This window comes from Phaethon aethereus (genome assembly GCF_964289735.1).
Source record: "Phaethon aethereus genome assembly, chromosome: 4".
Lineage (NCBI taxonomy): Eukaryota > Metazoa > Chordata > Aves > Phaethontiformes > Phaethontidae > Phaethon > Phaethon aethereus.
In genome coordinates, this window is record NC_138578.1 from 26,551,134 (window position 1) to 26,564,360 (window position 13,227).

The 13,227-nt window shown below is 40.0% G+C and overlaps 1 protein-coding gene across 1 annotated transcript; it reads right to left on the bottom strand.

Annotated features, from left to right (window-relative positions):
* Nucleotides 1-462: 462 nt before the first annotated feature.
* LRIT3 (leucine rich repeat, Ig-like and transmembrane domains 3) lies at nucleotides 463-12,783 on the bottom strand (the record flags this gene model as incomplete). Its single annotated transcript, XM_081999670.1, has 4 exons — nucleotides 463-1,526; nucleotides 2,641-2,946; nucleotides 11,106-11,584; nucleotides 12,668-12,783. 4 exons carry the CDS (start codon nucleotides 12,781-12,783, stop codon nucleotides 463-465), a joined length of 1,965 nt encoding a protein of 654 aa, XP_081855796.1.
* Between the last annotated feature and the right edge of the window lie 444 nt (nucleotides 12,784-13,227).

The window sequence follows — 13,227 nt, forward strand, 5'->3', positions numbered from 1 at the left end:
AAGAAAACTTGTATTTTCAAATAAAGTTTTGACCTCAATAGAAGTAAACTGTTCTATTTTTTTTTAAGTACATAGTTTTTATGAAGGTTGTAATTAATGTTTGATACATGCAACTAGCACATGATACAGTAAAATGAGAGGGATAAAAAAACCAAACCAGAATGATGTTTTAATGAAAACAAAAAATACAAGATCTTTAACCAGGCAACCATTTCATGCTGTATTTATCTTTTGAAGAACATCTTTCCTTCACATCCAAAGTCACAAACATAAAAAAGAAAATAAACAGGCAACACTTTTCTCCTATTCTCCCTCCTGCTCACCACCCTACCCATCCAGTAGACTTCATTACATCAGATAATATATTCTGACCACCACCTAGCACCAACCTGCTTCCAGACGCAGTATCATCATTTTAATTTTACCTATTGTATATTCTACCTCCTTCACCCTCACGCATGTTCAACACAGATACTCAGACCTAGAGCCCTCACTTTTGAAGGTCATTTGAGAATCCATGCTTGACCTGGAACAAAGGAGAAGCCTTTCCGACTCGTCTGTGTACCTTCGTGCCCAGAGCTGCTCTCCTGCGTTCACTGTTCGAGGCTTCAGAGATAGTGTTTCAAATTTCACATAGGTCTCTTTTGCAAGGTCAGCTTCCTTTGCAGTTTTTGGTTTCACACGAAGCTTTAAAACTTTGTAGAGTAAGAAAAATATCAAAGGTAAAACAACCACACACGCTGCACTGCTGGCCAACATCAGAATAGAAAACTGAGAGCTGCTTTCATCATTTAACCTATCAGTGGAGAAAATAATGCACTGCTCTTTTGTAGGTGGCACTCCTTTGGGTGAGACACATGCCATATATTGAGTACTAGGTTGCAAACCATCAATTGTGACTTTGTTTTTGCTAGAATCAGTGCTCAGAGGCAACATATCTTTCTCACCATACTTTGAGTATAACACAGTCACTGCAGAGCTGCTCGTGGCATTGACAGTCTTCCAAGTTAAGGTCACTCTTTCATCAGTTTCACTGATCACTCTTAGGTTCTCTACAGTAACATTTTGCTCAGCCATACCTGCTGTATTCAATGAAGTCTCCTCACTCTTCTCGCTTATCTCCCCAGTCTGCTTTTTGTTTCCATTTGTCACTGCCTTTGAATTTTTCTTTCCGTCGAACACGGGCCTGGATTGCTTCTTGTCAGTAAACCTGCTGCTCGTTGATCTTTCAGTGCTGACCAGCGCTGTGCTGGTTGGCGTGGTGGGAAGAGGTGTGGTTGTCCTCTCAGGTTCCTGCTTGGATTCCTCCCCAGTGGTATTCTGCCTCTCTGCCTCTTGCTTCCTTCCATACTTCTGTGGTGATACCGTTGTAGTAACTACACCAACCACCGTGACCGTCACAGCAGCTTCTGACATTCCCGCTAAGTTCTTGGCTTTACATCTGTATTCTCCTGCATCCTTGTATGAAATCCCTGTCAAGCTTATTATGGACCATCTGACACCCTCTCCAGGCGTTTCTTGAATAACTACAAGAAAGTGCAAAGAATAAAACATTACAAAAGGGAGCTAAAGAGAAACACTATTAGACTACTTCCTCCCTTAAGTTATTTCTACCAGAAGGAATCACATGTATCAAACTTTAAAAAAAGACAAACCCAAAACCAAAACCCCCACTCCCCCTCAAAAAAAAAAAACAAACAACAAACAAACAAACAAACAAACACCAAAAAAACCAAACCACCAAATCCCGCACACAAACTGTGGGTCTCCCTTCCTTTCTACATTATTGCAGAAAAGTGCTCAGCTTGAGTCAAAATGGAATGGAATGTCTAGAGGAATTACAATATAATTTGCAGTTTCACTAAGTAAAACAAAACCACATAAAGATAAATCAAATGTCTTAAAGCTGCTAAGTGACTAGGAAATACAAGTTTCACTAATTTCAAGTGACACTGAACACACTAGCCATTTAAAACATTTTTTGGAAACTACCTTTGTCTTAAGATATTTCAGTGCTTTGGACTATTACCTTCTTCAGACCTATGATTTAAGAGAACTGCTAACTACTTGGCATTAGCAAGAAACAATTTTTACATTTAAGTTACTGCATAAATATCTATCATAGCAGCTAGAATGATATCAGACAACCACAGCCTCTTTACCATTCAAAATGGGTGTTGCAAATAAACAATAAATATTTACAAACCACATAGAACACATGATTTTGGAAAATCCTGTTTACAATGCTGAGTTTTAAGCGGCTCGGTTATGGCCTCGCTAGCTTTTTTGACATAAACATTTTGAACCAAAACAGAGATTCCAGTAATGAATCCTGCTTTTCAGCTTCTGATTGAGGGCCCAAATATCCCAACCTCCATTTTCCTTTATCCTTCCCCCACTCCATCCATTTTCCCCCTTCACGCACATTGTTCTTATTACAGACCACATCCAGAATCAGAACAGTCTGTTGGACCTGTTCAGACCAAGACCTAGACAAAGAATTTCACAACAGCTGTTGCACAGAAACAATTGCCAGTTTGGTGCAATACCTGGTCCATCTTTACTCGTTATAATGATCTCAAAGCACAAGCAACCCAACAATTTCAGGCTCTCCCATTTCCTATAAAAGAGCAATTATACCTGTATAGTTCACTGGTATATTGTCTGACCTAGTCCAAGTAAGCTGCGGTGTTGGGTACCCAGTTGCATCACAGCGTAGCAAAACGTTGCTTCCCAGCGGTGAAGTGATTTTTGTCGCCGATGTCATCACGGATGGTTTAAGACACTGCTCCAACTCAGCTCTCTGGAACAAGATTCCTGCCAAGCTCTCAGGTCCACTACATGAAACCAATGGATCAAGAAGTACAACTGAATTGTCCACAATTTTGGAAAATTCAATTAGCTTTGAAATGCGACAGTCACAAAACCATGGGTTGTCCTGCAAACCTAAAGCAGGGAGGGAAGAGGGGAAAGAAAAAAACCCAAAACAATAATGTTGTCAGGCAAAATATGGATATTGTGATTAGAGTATGACACATGACTGCCACCAAGTACAATCAAGGAGAACCATGGACCTATTCTGAGTTAATCTTTTCTCTTTCAATATGTCTTTTTTGTTCAGCTGATTGGTGGGGGAGATTTTGCAGAGGTGAGGAAGAACAGTATGACTGTTTATTAAGCTAAACTTTTTCTTCACAGAAGTTTACAGTAGCGTAGTAATATACTGGCATTACCTTTCCTTAACTTTGCTATTTATCTAGGCAAAAACACTTTGAAAAGATGTCTTAAGACTGATGATACATTTTCACTTGCCTGTGCCTTCTGGAAAGATAGCTTTTCAGGGCTATTGCATCCTGTCACCCTTCTCCGCGCTTAGGCCTTCTTTGGGCTCTTACAATTTGATCTTCTCAGACCCTTTTTTCAATGCTTGCAGAGAATATGATGATTTAAGGGTTTAGAGCTTACACCAATATCTCTGCCCCTTGAAAAAAGGATAAAAGCTATGGAAACAGAGCTTTAGGCCAATAAAATTCTTATCTGGCTCTGAACTATACCAATATTATTCGAAATCTGGCTTCAATTTCGGATAACCTCTGAAATACATTCAAAAAGAATAGCAGAAGAGTAGAAAACGGGAAGGACCCTGAAAAAAGCCAATGACTACAATTTTTTTATGCTGGCACACAAGAGCGCTATCTGTCCCCTTCTGTTATAGGCTGTAACATTTGCTTCTTGATTCCAAAGTCTTTGAATGAGAGGCTTCTCCCTCTTGGTGAGCTTATTATGGTAAAAGAGAGTAGCCATTTCTAAGGAAGAGAAGTCTAAAACCTCAGCTGGTATTGATTACTCTGATATGTTGACCTTCATAGAGCAACAGCAGCTTCACCAGGTAAAACACCAGCATATCACTCATGAGTTCAAATACTTTCTCATTTGACTTATACATCTGGGCATACCTTTTACATTTTTTTCTAGTATTAACAATAAACAGAATTTACAGTCTGAAACAAGGGATGGTATGCAAGAACCTCTCGCAATTGAATTTACTGATTAGTGCAACAGACAAGTCATATTAATTAAACCAAAATTAAAAGGAAAAAAAAAAAAACCTGAAACACCTGCTAATATTGTTCAGTGTGTATTTTTAGGAATTACCCAAACAGCTAGTGGAAAAATTCTGCTTTTTGTTCTGGAAGAAACTTGTAGGTGAAAGAATTCATGAATAATTAACTACTGCTTCCTCTTATCGCCTGCCCAAGATTAGGTTATTTTAAGCACAATGGCAGTCATTGGTTAAAACTGTGGTAAACTCCAATTAATCCCCGCTCTTTAAAACAAGACTTGACCTGAAGAGATTCCATGACTTTGACATCACAATCCAATTTGACTCCTTCCAGACATAAGAGATTTTATATCTATTCACTACTTATTGCCAGCTTGAATGGAGAAGGAGTAACCAAAGAAATTGTATTGGCAAATGCTTTTCTTAAAAAAAAAAAAACCAAAACACAAAACACACTCCAAAGGATAAAAATTTTGCCTGTGAACTTCACACGTATTTTCACAAGCAAAAGAGATACCATCTGAATGTTTTCCATATGTCTAGGCACATCAACTGTTTGTGCTCATAAAAATTCTGCCCAATGAAGCACATGTATGTAACTATTTGCATTCATCTTTTAAATTAGGCAAGCTTTAGTTTGTGGTTAGAGAGGGTTAGAGACAATATTCTTGTAATTTTTTTTTTTTTTTCATTCTCACTTGCTTATAAGGGGTCAATTTTCCTCACTGTGTTAAGAAAGAGACTATATGAGCATCTGAAAATTAAATTCCCCTAAGCTATAAGAGAGAAGACAGGATCCCCTTGAAACAAGGCCTCAACTGCCAGAGTTCCTCTGCAACAAATGCTGCTAAAATACGTGTGCCCTCCCAGCATGGCCTCTGTCCTATCTAGAGGACAGAAGCGTGGGGCAGCTGTGCTGCAGCAGGCAGGGAGGGAACTCTGGGTCCACAGCATTGATCAGGACAGATTTGAAGCATTGGTAGGGCTCCCATCCCTCATACCAGGCAGCACATTCTCCCTTACGTTGGACACTACTGAATATATTTCTTCTGCGAGCTTTCTGCATCCTACAAACTTTACTGCAGGAAAGGATGGGTTTTGTTATTGTTTCTAATACTACTAACAGTGCTCAAAGGCCTTTCAAACAGAATCATAGCATCATTTAGGTTGGAAAAGACCTTTAAGACCATCGAGGCCAACCGTAAACCTAACACTGCCAAGTCCACCACTAAACCATGTCCCTAAGCGGCACATCTACATGTCTTTTAAATACCTCCAGGGATGGTGACTCAACCACTTCCCTGGGCAGCCTGTTCCAACGCCTGACAATTCTTTTGGTGAAGAAATTTTTCTTACTATATATAAATACATGGCTTTCATATTTTCCCAGTGTCCCAAAGAAGACCCAACGTTGTTACAGTATCAGAAGTTAACAAAATAGAAGAAATGATGAAGCAAAATGGATAGTCCTTAGATTGGATCGTTGTTTAGTCCAGTCTGGGACACAGGTTTGACCATCTCAGATCATTCTGAATGCCTGGTTTCAGCTTCAGAAGAAAGCTGTAGTCCCAGAAGACTCTGTACTTCTGTGTTTTAGTGCAAAGAAAGAATTATCTCATCTCCTGCATCCATCATGCTTCCCAGTGGAACTGGCTAAAGAATCAGAATTTATATAAATACATATAATATATACAGCTACAGGAGTTCCTTCCTTGCCTCCACAGCTGATCCCTTCTATTTATCTGTGTCTTGCCAATATCTGACAGTATTCACATTATTTTAGTAAACTTGCGCAGCCATTGTAAGTCATCGAGTCTCATGAACTCCCAAAATGAAAAGATGAAAGCGTTATTGAGTTGGAAGCAAGGATAAAACGCTGAATTCTATTATATACCAGTCAGCTATTGAAGAGGACAGAAATGGGAATGTAAACCTAGTTTCCAAACTACAAAAGGCATTCTGAAATTTAACAGCTTGTGTTTACAAGATGGCAAACGTGAAAACACACACATGAAAGAATAAAGAAAAGGTTAAAAAAAAAGGGAAAAAATTAATAAACTGGAAAAAATTGAGAGCTTTGATTAAAGGAATGAGATAGAATCCTCTCAGGAAAATAACTTCCTAAGAAGAGAAAATAAAAATAATGATAAGTTTCCAATGGCATGTGCATCTGATGGAACACCAAGTCTTTAGAAACCCTGGATTCTTTTGTAGAAATATTAAGGCAGCTTGTTGACCTGAGAAAAAAATACTAACCAAGGCAAAATAAACGTTGATAAATATTTATGCATTGCAATATACTAATGCAGTGTATTTTAACATTAAATATATATTATAAATTGCTCTAAAACTCTTTTTTTAACCCAGATTTAGCACATTTAAAATTTACTCTCACACATTTATATGTGTGCTTGCACGTACAACAGGAAATATACGTATATGTCTGTCTGTGCATGCACATTTTTGCAGTCCTCTCGGTAAGCAGGGTTTCCCCATGCTGTGTCAATATGGACTTTAGCATTCAAAATAGCTATGAGCATAATTTCCTTTGTAAGTCAGTAACCAGTCTCAGTCCATAACTTGTATAATATACTGCTTCTCAGTTGCTGTAAAATGGCGGTATGTGAAATATTTAAGTTTTGGGCTGATGGAAATATTCACCACAGCTCGGGCCAACCTACCCAAGGCTCTCTTCCAAATGAAGCTACAAAATTTTTGATCCATGGTTCTGAACAGCAAAGCCCATTTCCCACACTGTGCCCCTGTGTTTCCTACAGACAATAACTGCTAGGGAGTAGTTTCAGGAAAAGCAGCATCTACCCAATGGGCCAGCATAACAGCTGGGAGCCTGATGGACCTGCAGCATTTCAGATTTTTGGCACCTCTAAGTGCAACAGAGGCAAGATCTCATCTAACTGCCACTCTATCGAATCCTGGATTCCTCTGTTCCTCTCAGTGAATCACTACATGTAATTTTCCATATGGAAAATGCTCCTGCCATCATTCACACCAGGAATTTCAATCTCTGTACAGCAGCCAGTGCTGAAACTTAGCTGCGATTTGGATCAAAGTACTAGGCTATAGCTCCAGAGGTAACCGAGAGAGGACCCGATGAACTCACACGCTGGGCCCCCAATCATTCCCACTGCGTAATTGCCAGCTCACTCCACAGCTTTGTTTTGAACTGTTCCAAAAGGCACTCTCCAAGACAAAAGCCAGACGTGGCTCCAGGGACAGTTCGCGCTCCAGGGATTCCTCCCCGAAAGGCTTACGGATGAGACCACACCAAGGACGGCTCTCTCTACCCTGTTCTTGCCCCCAGCATACGGACAGCAGGCTTTGCACCTCCAAACTGTTCTGCGTGCCTATCAGCCCATCAGGCATACAACACACCCTTGCTACGTTATACTACAAAAGCACAATTCTGTGGGTTGCAATGCAATTCTCACATTACTTCAGGCAGTCCAAACTGAAGAAAAAACACCCCCACCCAGACAGTTACATTTTAGAGTCGCTGCAGTATCCCATAGAGCCCACATAAAACCAAGGGCTAAATCTTACAAAGCGTGGAACAAACAGTCAGCTTTAAAGAGAGCTGGTCCTAAACTGGGTGCTTGAGAGCCAGTGAGCCACTTGGCCATAGGGCCAGGAATCACTCCTCACCCTCTTATCTTTACCACAGTGTCCCCACAGGGGAACACCATACAGTGGGGGGTAACTAAAAACTCCAAACCCCTAAGTACAGAGATTATAAATTGGAATAAGGAGATGCTAACCTGCCAGTCCCCTGACAAAAGTAGTCCGTGGCTCCTCCAAGAGTCCTTGAAGTAAACACAGGGAACCTGAACTTCTTACATGCAACCTTCTTGATGCTCAGTCAAGACACTGAAGCTAAAATTGCCTCCTGGTGTTAAAAAATACATATGCACAAACATTTGAGTTTGGGGCTTTGCTGTTGTTGATCTTGTTAATTAAATACAAGTGACAATCTTGTTTTGCCAGAACTAGGAGAGTAGCCAGCTCAAGCCATAATTGCTTACACTAAGAATCTGACTGCTGTTTTCCCTACTAGACAAAAACAGCATTTATTTGCTCTGGGTTCAGCTTCTAGCAGAGCTCTGGCTGCAGTTACCATTCCATACAGGCACACAGGTCATGCCGCACGCTCCCACAGAGAACAGCTGGAGCACACAGGGTGCCCTTGAGCATCAAAGCATGCAATTGTGGGCACCATATTTTAAGAGAAACTTTTTTTTTTAAAAAACCCTAAAGAGTCCAAAGGGAACAAGTAATTATGGTAGAAAATGGGGGGAAAAAAACCAACCCTCAGAGTCTATAAGAAACTGGTGAAAGAAATGGTATGATTATTTAAGGTGGCAAACAGAGAAGGAATATGTATGAAAGGTTACTATTAGAGATGGTAATTAGTTTTTCTGTGTGTCCATCTCATATAGGACAAGAGGTAATCAGCTTAGTTTGCAGTAAGGGAGATTGAGGTTAGATATTAAGAGAAACTTTCTCACTAACCTGACAGATAAGCACTGGAAGAGGTTACCCGAGAAGGCTCTGGAATGGTCTGGCTGCAGGCTTTAAGAACAGCACTAATTCAACCAGAACGGTTCAGTTCATCTGGACCTGCACCCCAGCAGGCTAGAGGCATTTTTTAAATCCTTCCTGATCACACACCTCTGTGATCCTTATCTCCGCCTCAGAGGGGGAGGAGAGTATCTGTGGGATAAGTTTCTCGCCCCTCAGGCTCCAGCAATCCTGGTAGAGACTGGAGGGGTGTCAGAGAGGAAGCAATGCCACAGAGCACATCTTGCTCCTGTCGTTCTAAGCCAACATCTCCTACGGCTGGAACATTATAGAGAGATCTCAACTCCTAGGTCATCCTTCTAGCCTGATAGTTGCTACCAGCCGTTCATTCCTGAAAAACAACTGCTTGGTAGCAGTCCGTCAGCAGCAACCTAAGGATGAGCCTCTGGCAGCGAGTGAGAGTGGCGTAACTACAACTTCAAGCTCCAGTAATATAGGTAATAAAACTAACACTTAGTGGAGGCTAAGTAAGCTTGTCAAAATAACCCATGACATAAAGAGCACTGCGCTTTCTAATCTCCAGAGGAAGGGGATGTTTTCTTATTCGCTATAGAGTTTCTCATATAGCAAGCACTGCCTGCCTGCACTGATATACTCATCAGAAGGCTACGATGTCAGTGAAAGAAAATTCAGCTAATTATTCACAGCTTACCTAAAGTAGATTTACTGAACACAACACAATGAAAGTACTACCTAACATTCTGCCTTCTCAGATCCAAATCTATAACGAGTGCGCAGAACCTCCCTCAGCATGTAACGTTAAAAAAAGAGAAGCAAGGCACCATTTGAACCCAATTATGTGTTCCCCTCTGGAGATCTGTGTTCAAACCCAGCTGTAGTTCATAAATGAAAATGATCTAAAGGTCACATCCCAAGTCTCTGGAGTACTCAATGCTGGCACCAGAGGGTTTGCCAGGACTAGGAGGAGGCTGGCAAAGTGCCTGCACCAGCAAAGCCTGCAGATGGGTGCCAGGGGGAAGGGAAGGAGAAAAGAGTGTGTGTGGTTTTAGGGTTTTTGGGGGTTTTGTTTGTTTGTTTGTTTTGTTTTTTTAAGTGGTGAGGGCTATGTTAGACAAGGAAACCAAATCACCTCTGGGACTCCCACATGAGATCATCGGGAGGATTAGATCTTGCACAGTCAGCTCCTACTTTACTGCCTCTTGTAGCCTTCAGTGTGGGGACAGGGAAAGGGATACTGAGCCGGGCTTACTTTTACAGCTTTTTCTTTTTTTTTTTTTTTTTCTCTCCAAACCCTGAATAAACAAAGATCCCATTAATGCTGCAAACCTACAGTTACCATGCATGTGAGGAACTCGTTCAGCCTACTTGCATCTATTCAGTTCCTTACATACAATCTCATCTGAGCGTGAGTTTCAAATTGCAGCTTCTGCTGTGAAAGAAAGCAGTTGAACAAATGAAAGCTGAATAGTTGGGGCTTAGATCAAGAAATTGGAAATACTGGGCAGTAAAATGCAGGGCAGATCTTTACCAGTGGTATAGAACTACTGCAGTAGAGAGCTCCAGCTAGTTCTCCTCCCTTCCACCTGCTACACTACACTACACAAACATCAAAACATGCACTTATACATAAACAGTGACAGAACAGAACACTATTGACAGAGCTGTTCCAGCCATGTTCTGAGATTGCAGAAGAGAAAGGGGTGACCTGCAAGACCAGGAAATGGAGAGAAAGCGTAAGATAAAGCACAAAGTCACACACAGAACTGATGTGATGGTATACTACAGATATGGAATAAAATTATGAAAATAAAAAATCAGAGTCTGACCAAGCTATTCTTAAATATTCACCTTAAATACTACTTAAGTACTGTGAAGTTGTAGGGATCAGACTCCTATTCTCTCTCTCATATTCAACATGTAAATTGGGAAAAACTTCAGGATAATCAGTCAACTTTAGAGCAACACAAGGTCAACAGGAGTCATGGAAAAAGCAGAGTTGCCCTCTTTTGAGCCACCAACACTATCTGCAGCACTGTGTCTCAGGACAGGCATCACATGAGCATCAACTCTAGCTACTTGTTTGGCTTGTGAGACACTGGAAAAAACATTTGCAAATGGACATGCACACAGTTGCACCCACATACAGTGATGAGGGAAATGTAATCAGAAACACAATTTTTGGAAATCCTGCATTTATATGGGTACTAAATACTCCACAAGGCCTGTATTCCTGTTGGAGTCTCATAGATTTTATTTCAGTTTTATAACCTTGAGATAACAACATACATGGAGATCACTATCTTCATTTGATGGTTTTCTGTCACCAACAGAAAATAAATAAATGAATAATCGCAGAGCAAACCAGAAGACTGACCTGTATAAAAGCCACTCTCCTGAATCCCAGGCTGGTCCCCTACCTGCTCTCACTTGCAACTTAACAATTAGGTACATTTTAATAAGGAATGAGGCAGGCTGTTTAACATACCCAAAATGACTCTCTGGGTCGCCAGAATGTCCGCGTTCTTGGACAGGACAGCTTCTGAGAAGGGGGGCCAAATGTCCATCAAGTCTGATGGCAAGGTGGTTAGCTTGTTGCTGGATATGTCCAGGTAGGTGAGGTTTCTCAGGTACCGGCCAGCATCAGCAGGAATGCTGGTGACTTTATTGTTGTGCAAGTCAAGAGTCCGTAGGTTGGGCATCTCTGCCAGCGATTCCCAAGGGAAAGTGGAGAGCAGATTACCATCCAGGCGTAGCTCATGCAGTTGTTTCAAGTTATAGAAACTGCTGATATCAATGTTGGCCACACAGTTGTAAGTTACCCACAGGTATTTGAGATCTACCAGGTAGTAAAAGGCTTCAGTTGGAATCCTTCGTATGACAGTTTTCTCTATACGAAGTTTTACAGTATCCACAGGAACATTCACAGGGATCTCATACATGTCAGGATCATTACAGAGCACGGACCTAGCATCAAATAAAGGAGAGAAATACCAGCATTTCTTTATCAGAAATTTGTATTTCAGATTTAAATGCAAATGCTCTTACTTTCTGCAACACTACTAGCAGAATAAATAACATCAAATCAAGAACAGTCCTCTGCATTTAAAAATTGGAAAGACAAATGTGGAGTTTCTAAAGCGAAAAAGAATACAAAGTAGCAATGATACTTTCACATAAAAAATAGATTTGCTTTATTCTAAAGCATGAAAGCACCATTTTCTGTCCATCATTCTACCGACAGCTAAAAAACAGAAGCCATTGTATAAGGAATAATACATGAATGTATCAAGTGAGAACTGCATGCCGTGTGTTTTACTAAAATTCAGAGTGTTGGATTACTAATTTCTGATTTTTCTGCATGATGAAGATTCGAAGTATTTGTCTAGATTTACTTTTCAGAAAATTTAAAACATTAGCATATTTCTAAAGGAGAGCTTTCTAGCCCTCTTTCTGGTGTCTACATAGAAACGCCCTGTATTAGCTTGAAGATTCCCCTCCCCTCAATAAGCCTATCTTTAATTTTGTCCCCTTTTCTCTATATTCTTCCCCTGTTTTACTTTCTCCTTATGCAGCTTTATACTAGATATGTTGTGACAACAAGTAGCAATGACAAACAGTATCTCCCAAAATTAACATGACAATACCCAGATCATCAAATTTCAAATTAACCTCTTTATTCCCCAAAATGATACTATTTCCCTGCAGATAAAAAAAAGAAGAAAATACTGTATTTATTTAAACCAGAATCACCTTACAGTAGGCAACTAGTTTGTAGAAATAGAAAGTATATTACAATAGTAGGAAAATTGTGGAGCAGAAAGAAATTGCTTTCTGCAGAAACTGAAGATTCAGAGTAGCTATTTGTTAAGTACAAAGCCATAATCACCATCTGCTCCTATTCAGGAATGCTGCTAGCCACATAACACCAGTGTAAAAAATGCCTTTATTTTAACTATGCTAGAACTAATTTGCAATGTATGTTATTTCCAATTTCTTTAACCCTTTTCCCTATAAATTGCCTTGTATAACAAATAATAAAATATATACCTTGTTCCAGTGCCATCACTTCTGCCATGGTAAACACAAGTGCATTGTGAAGGACAAAAACAATGCACTTCTTCAAAAAAGCTCATTAGGAGGTAGAAGTAAACAAACAGATACATGGCTTCCTCCCAGCAGAACTAATATGAAAAAATTTGAAAACTTTATTCCTAGGCACTCATGTGCAGTGTGCTACGAATGTGAATGTAGACATCCATTTAGTAACAGCAGATTACACGAGATTAGCCGAGATCTGTAGTTGCTTAACCTTCAAATGTGTCCTGAAAGGGATCAGTTAAACCAGCTCATTCTTTATTCTGTCAGAAGAACACACTCTGTTTCAAATCATATCCAGCATGTTCCAAGGCTGTTTTAATATGTAGCTTGTAAGGTTAGTACGTAATAAAAATATTTCTTTGCCCCTTCTAAGAGACAATGCATTAGTTACTGTCCATAAAGTGTTCCAAGGTTCCTGAATAAAATCTAGTAGAGCATAAGGATATTGCACAGCTTTTTCTTTAATACTAAAAATTATAAATTAATAGGAAGCGTAGATTCCAGAGTTT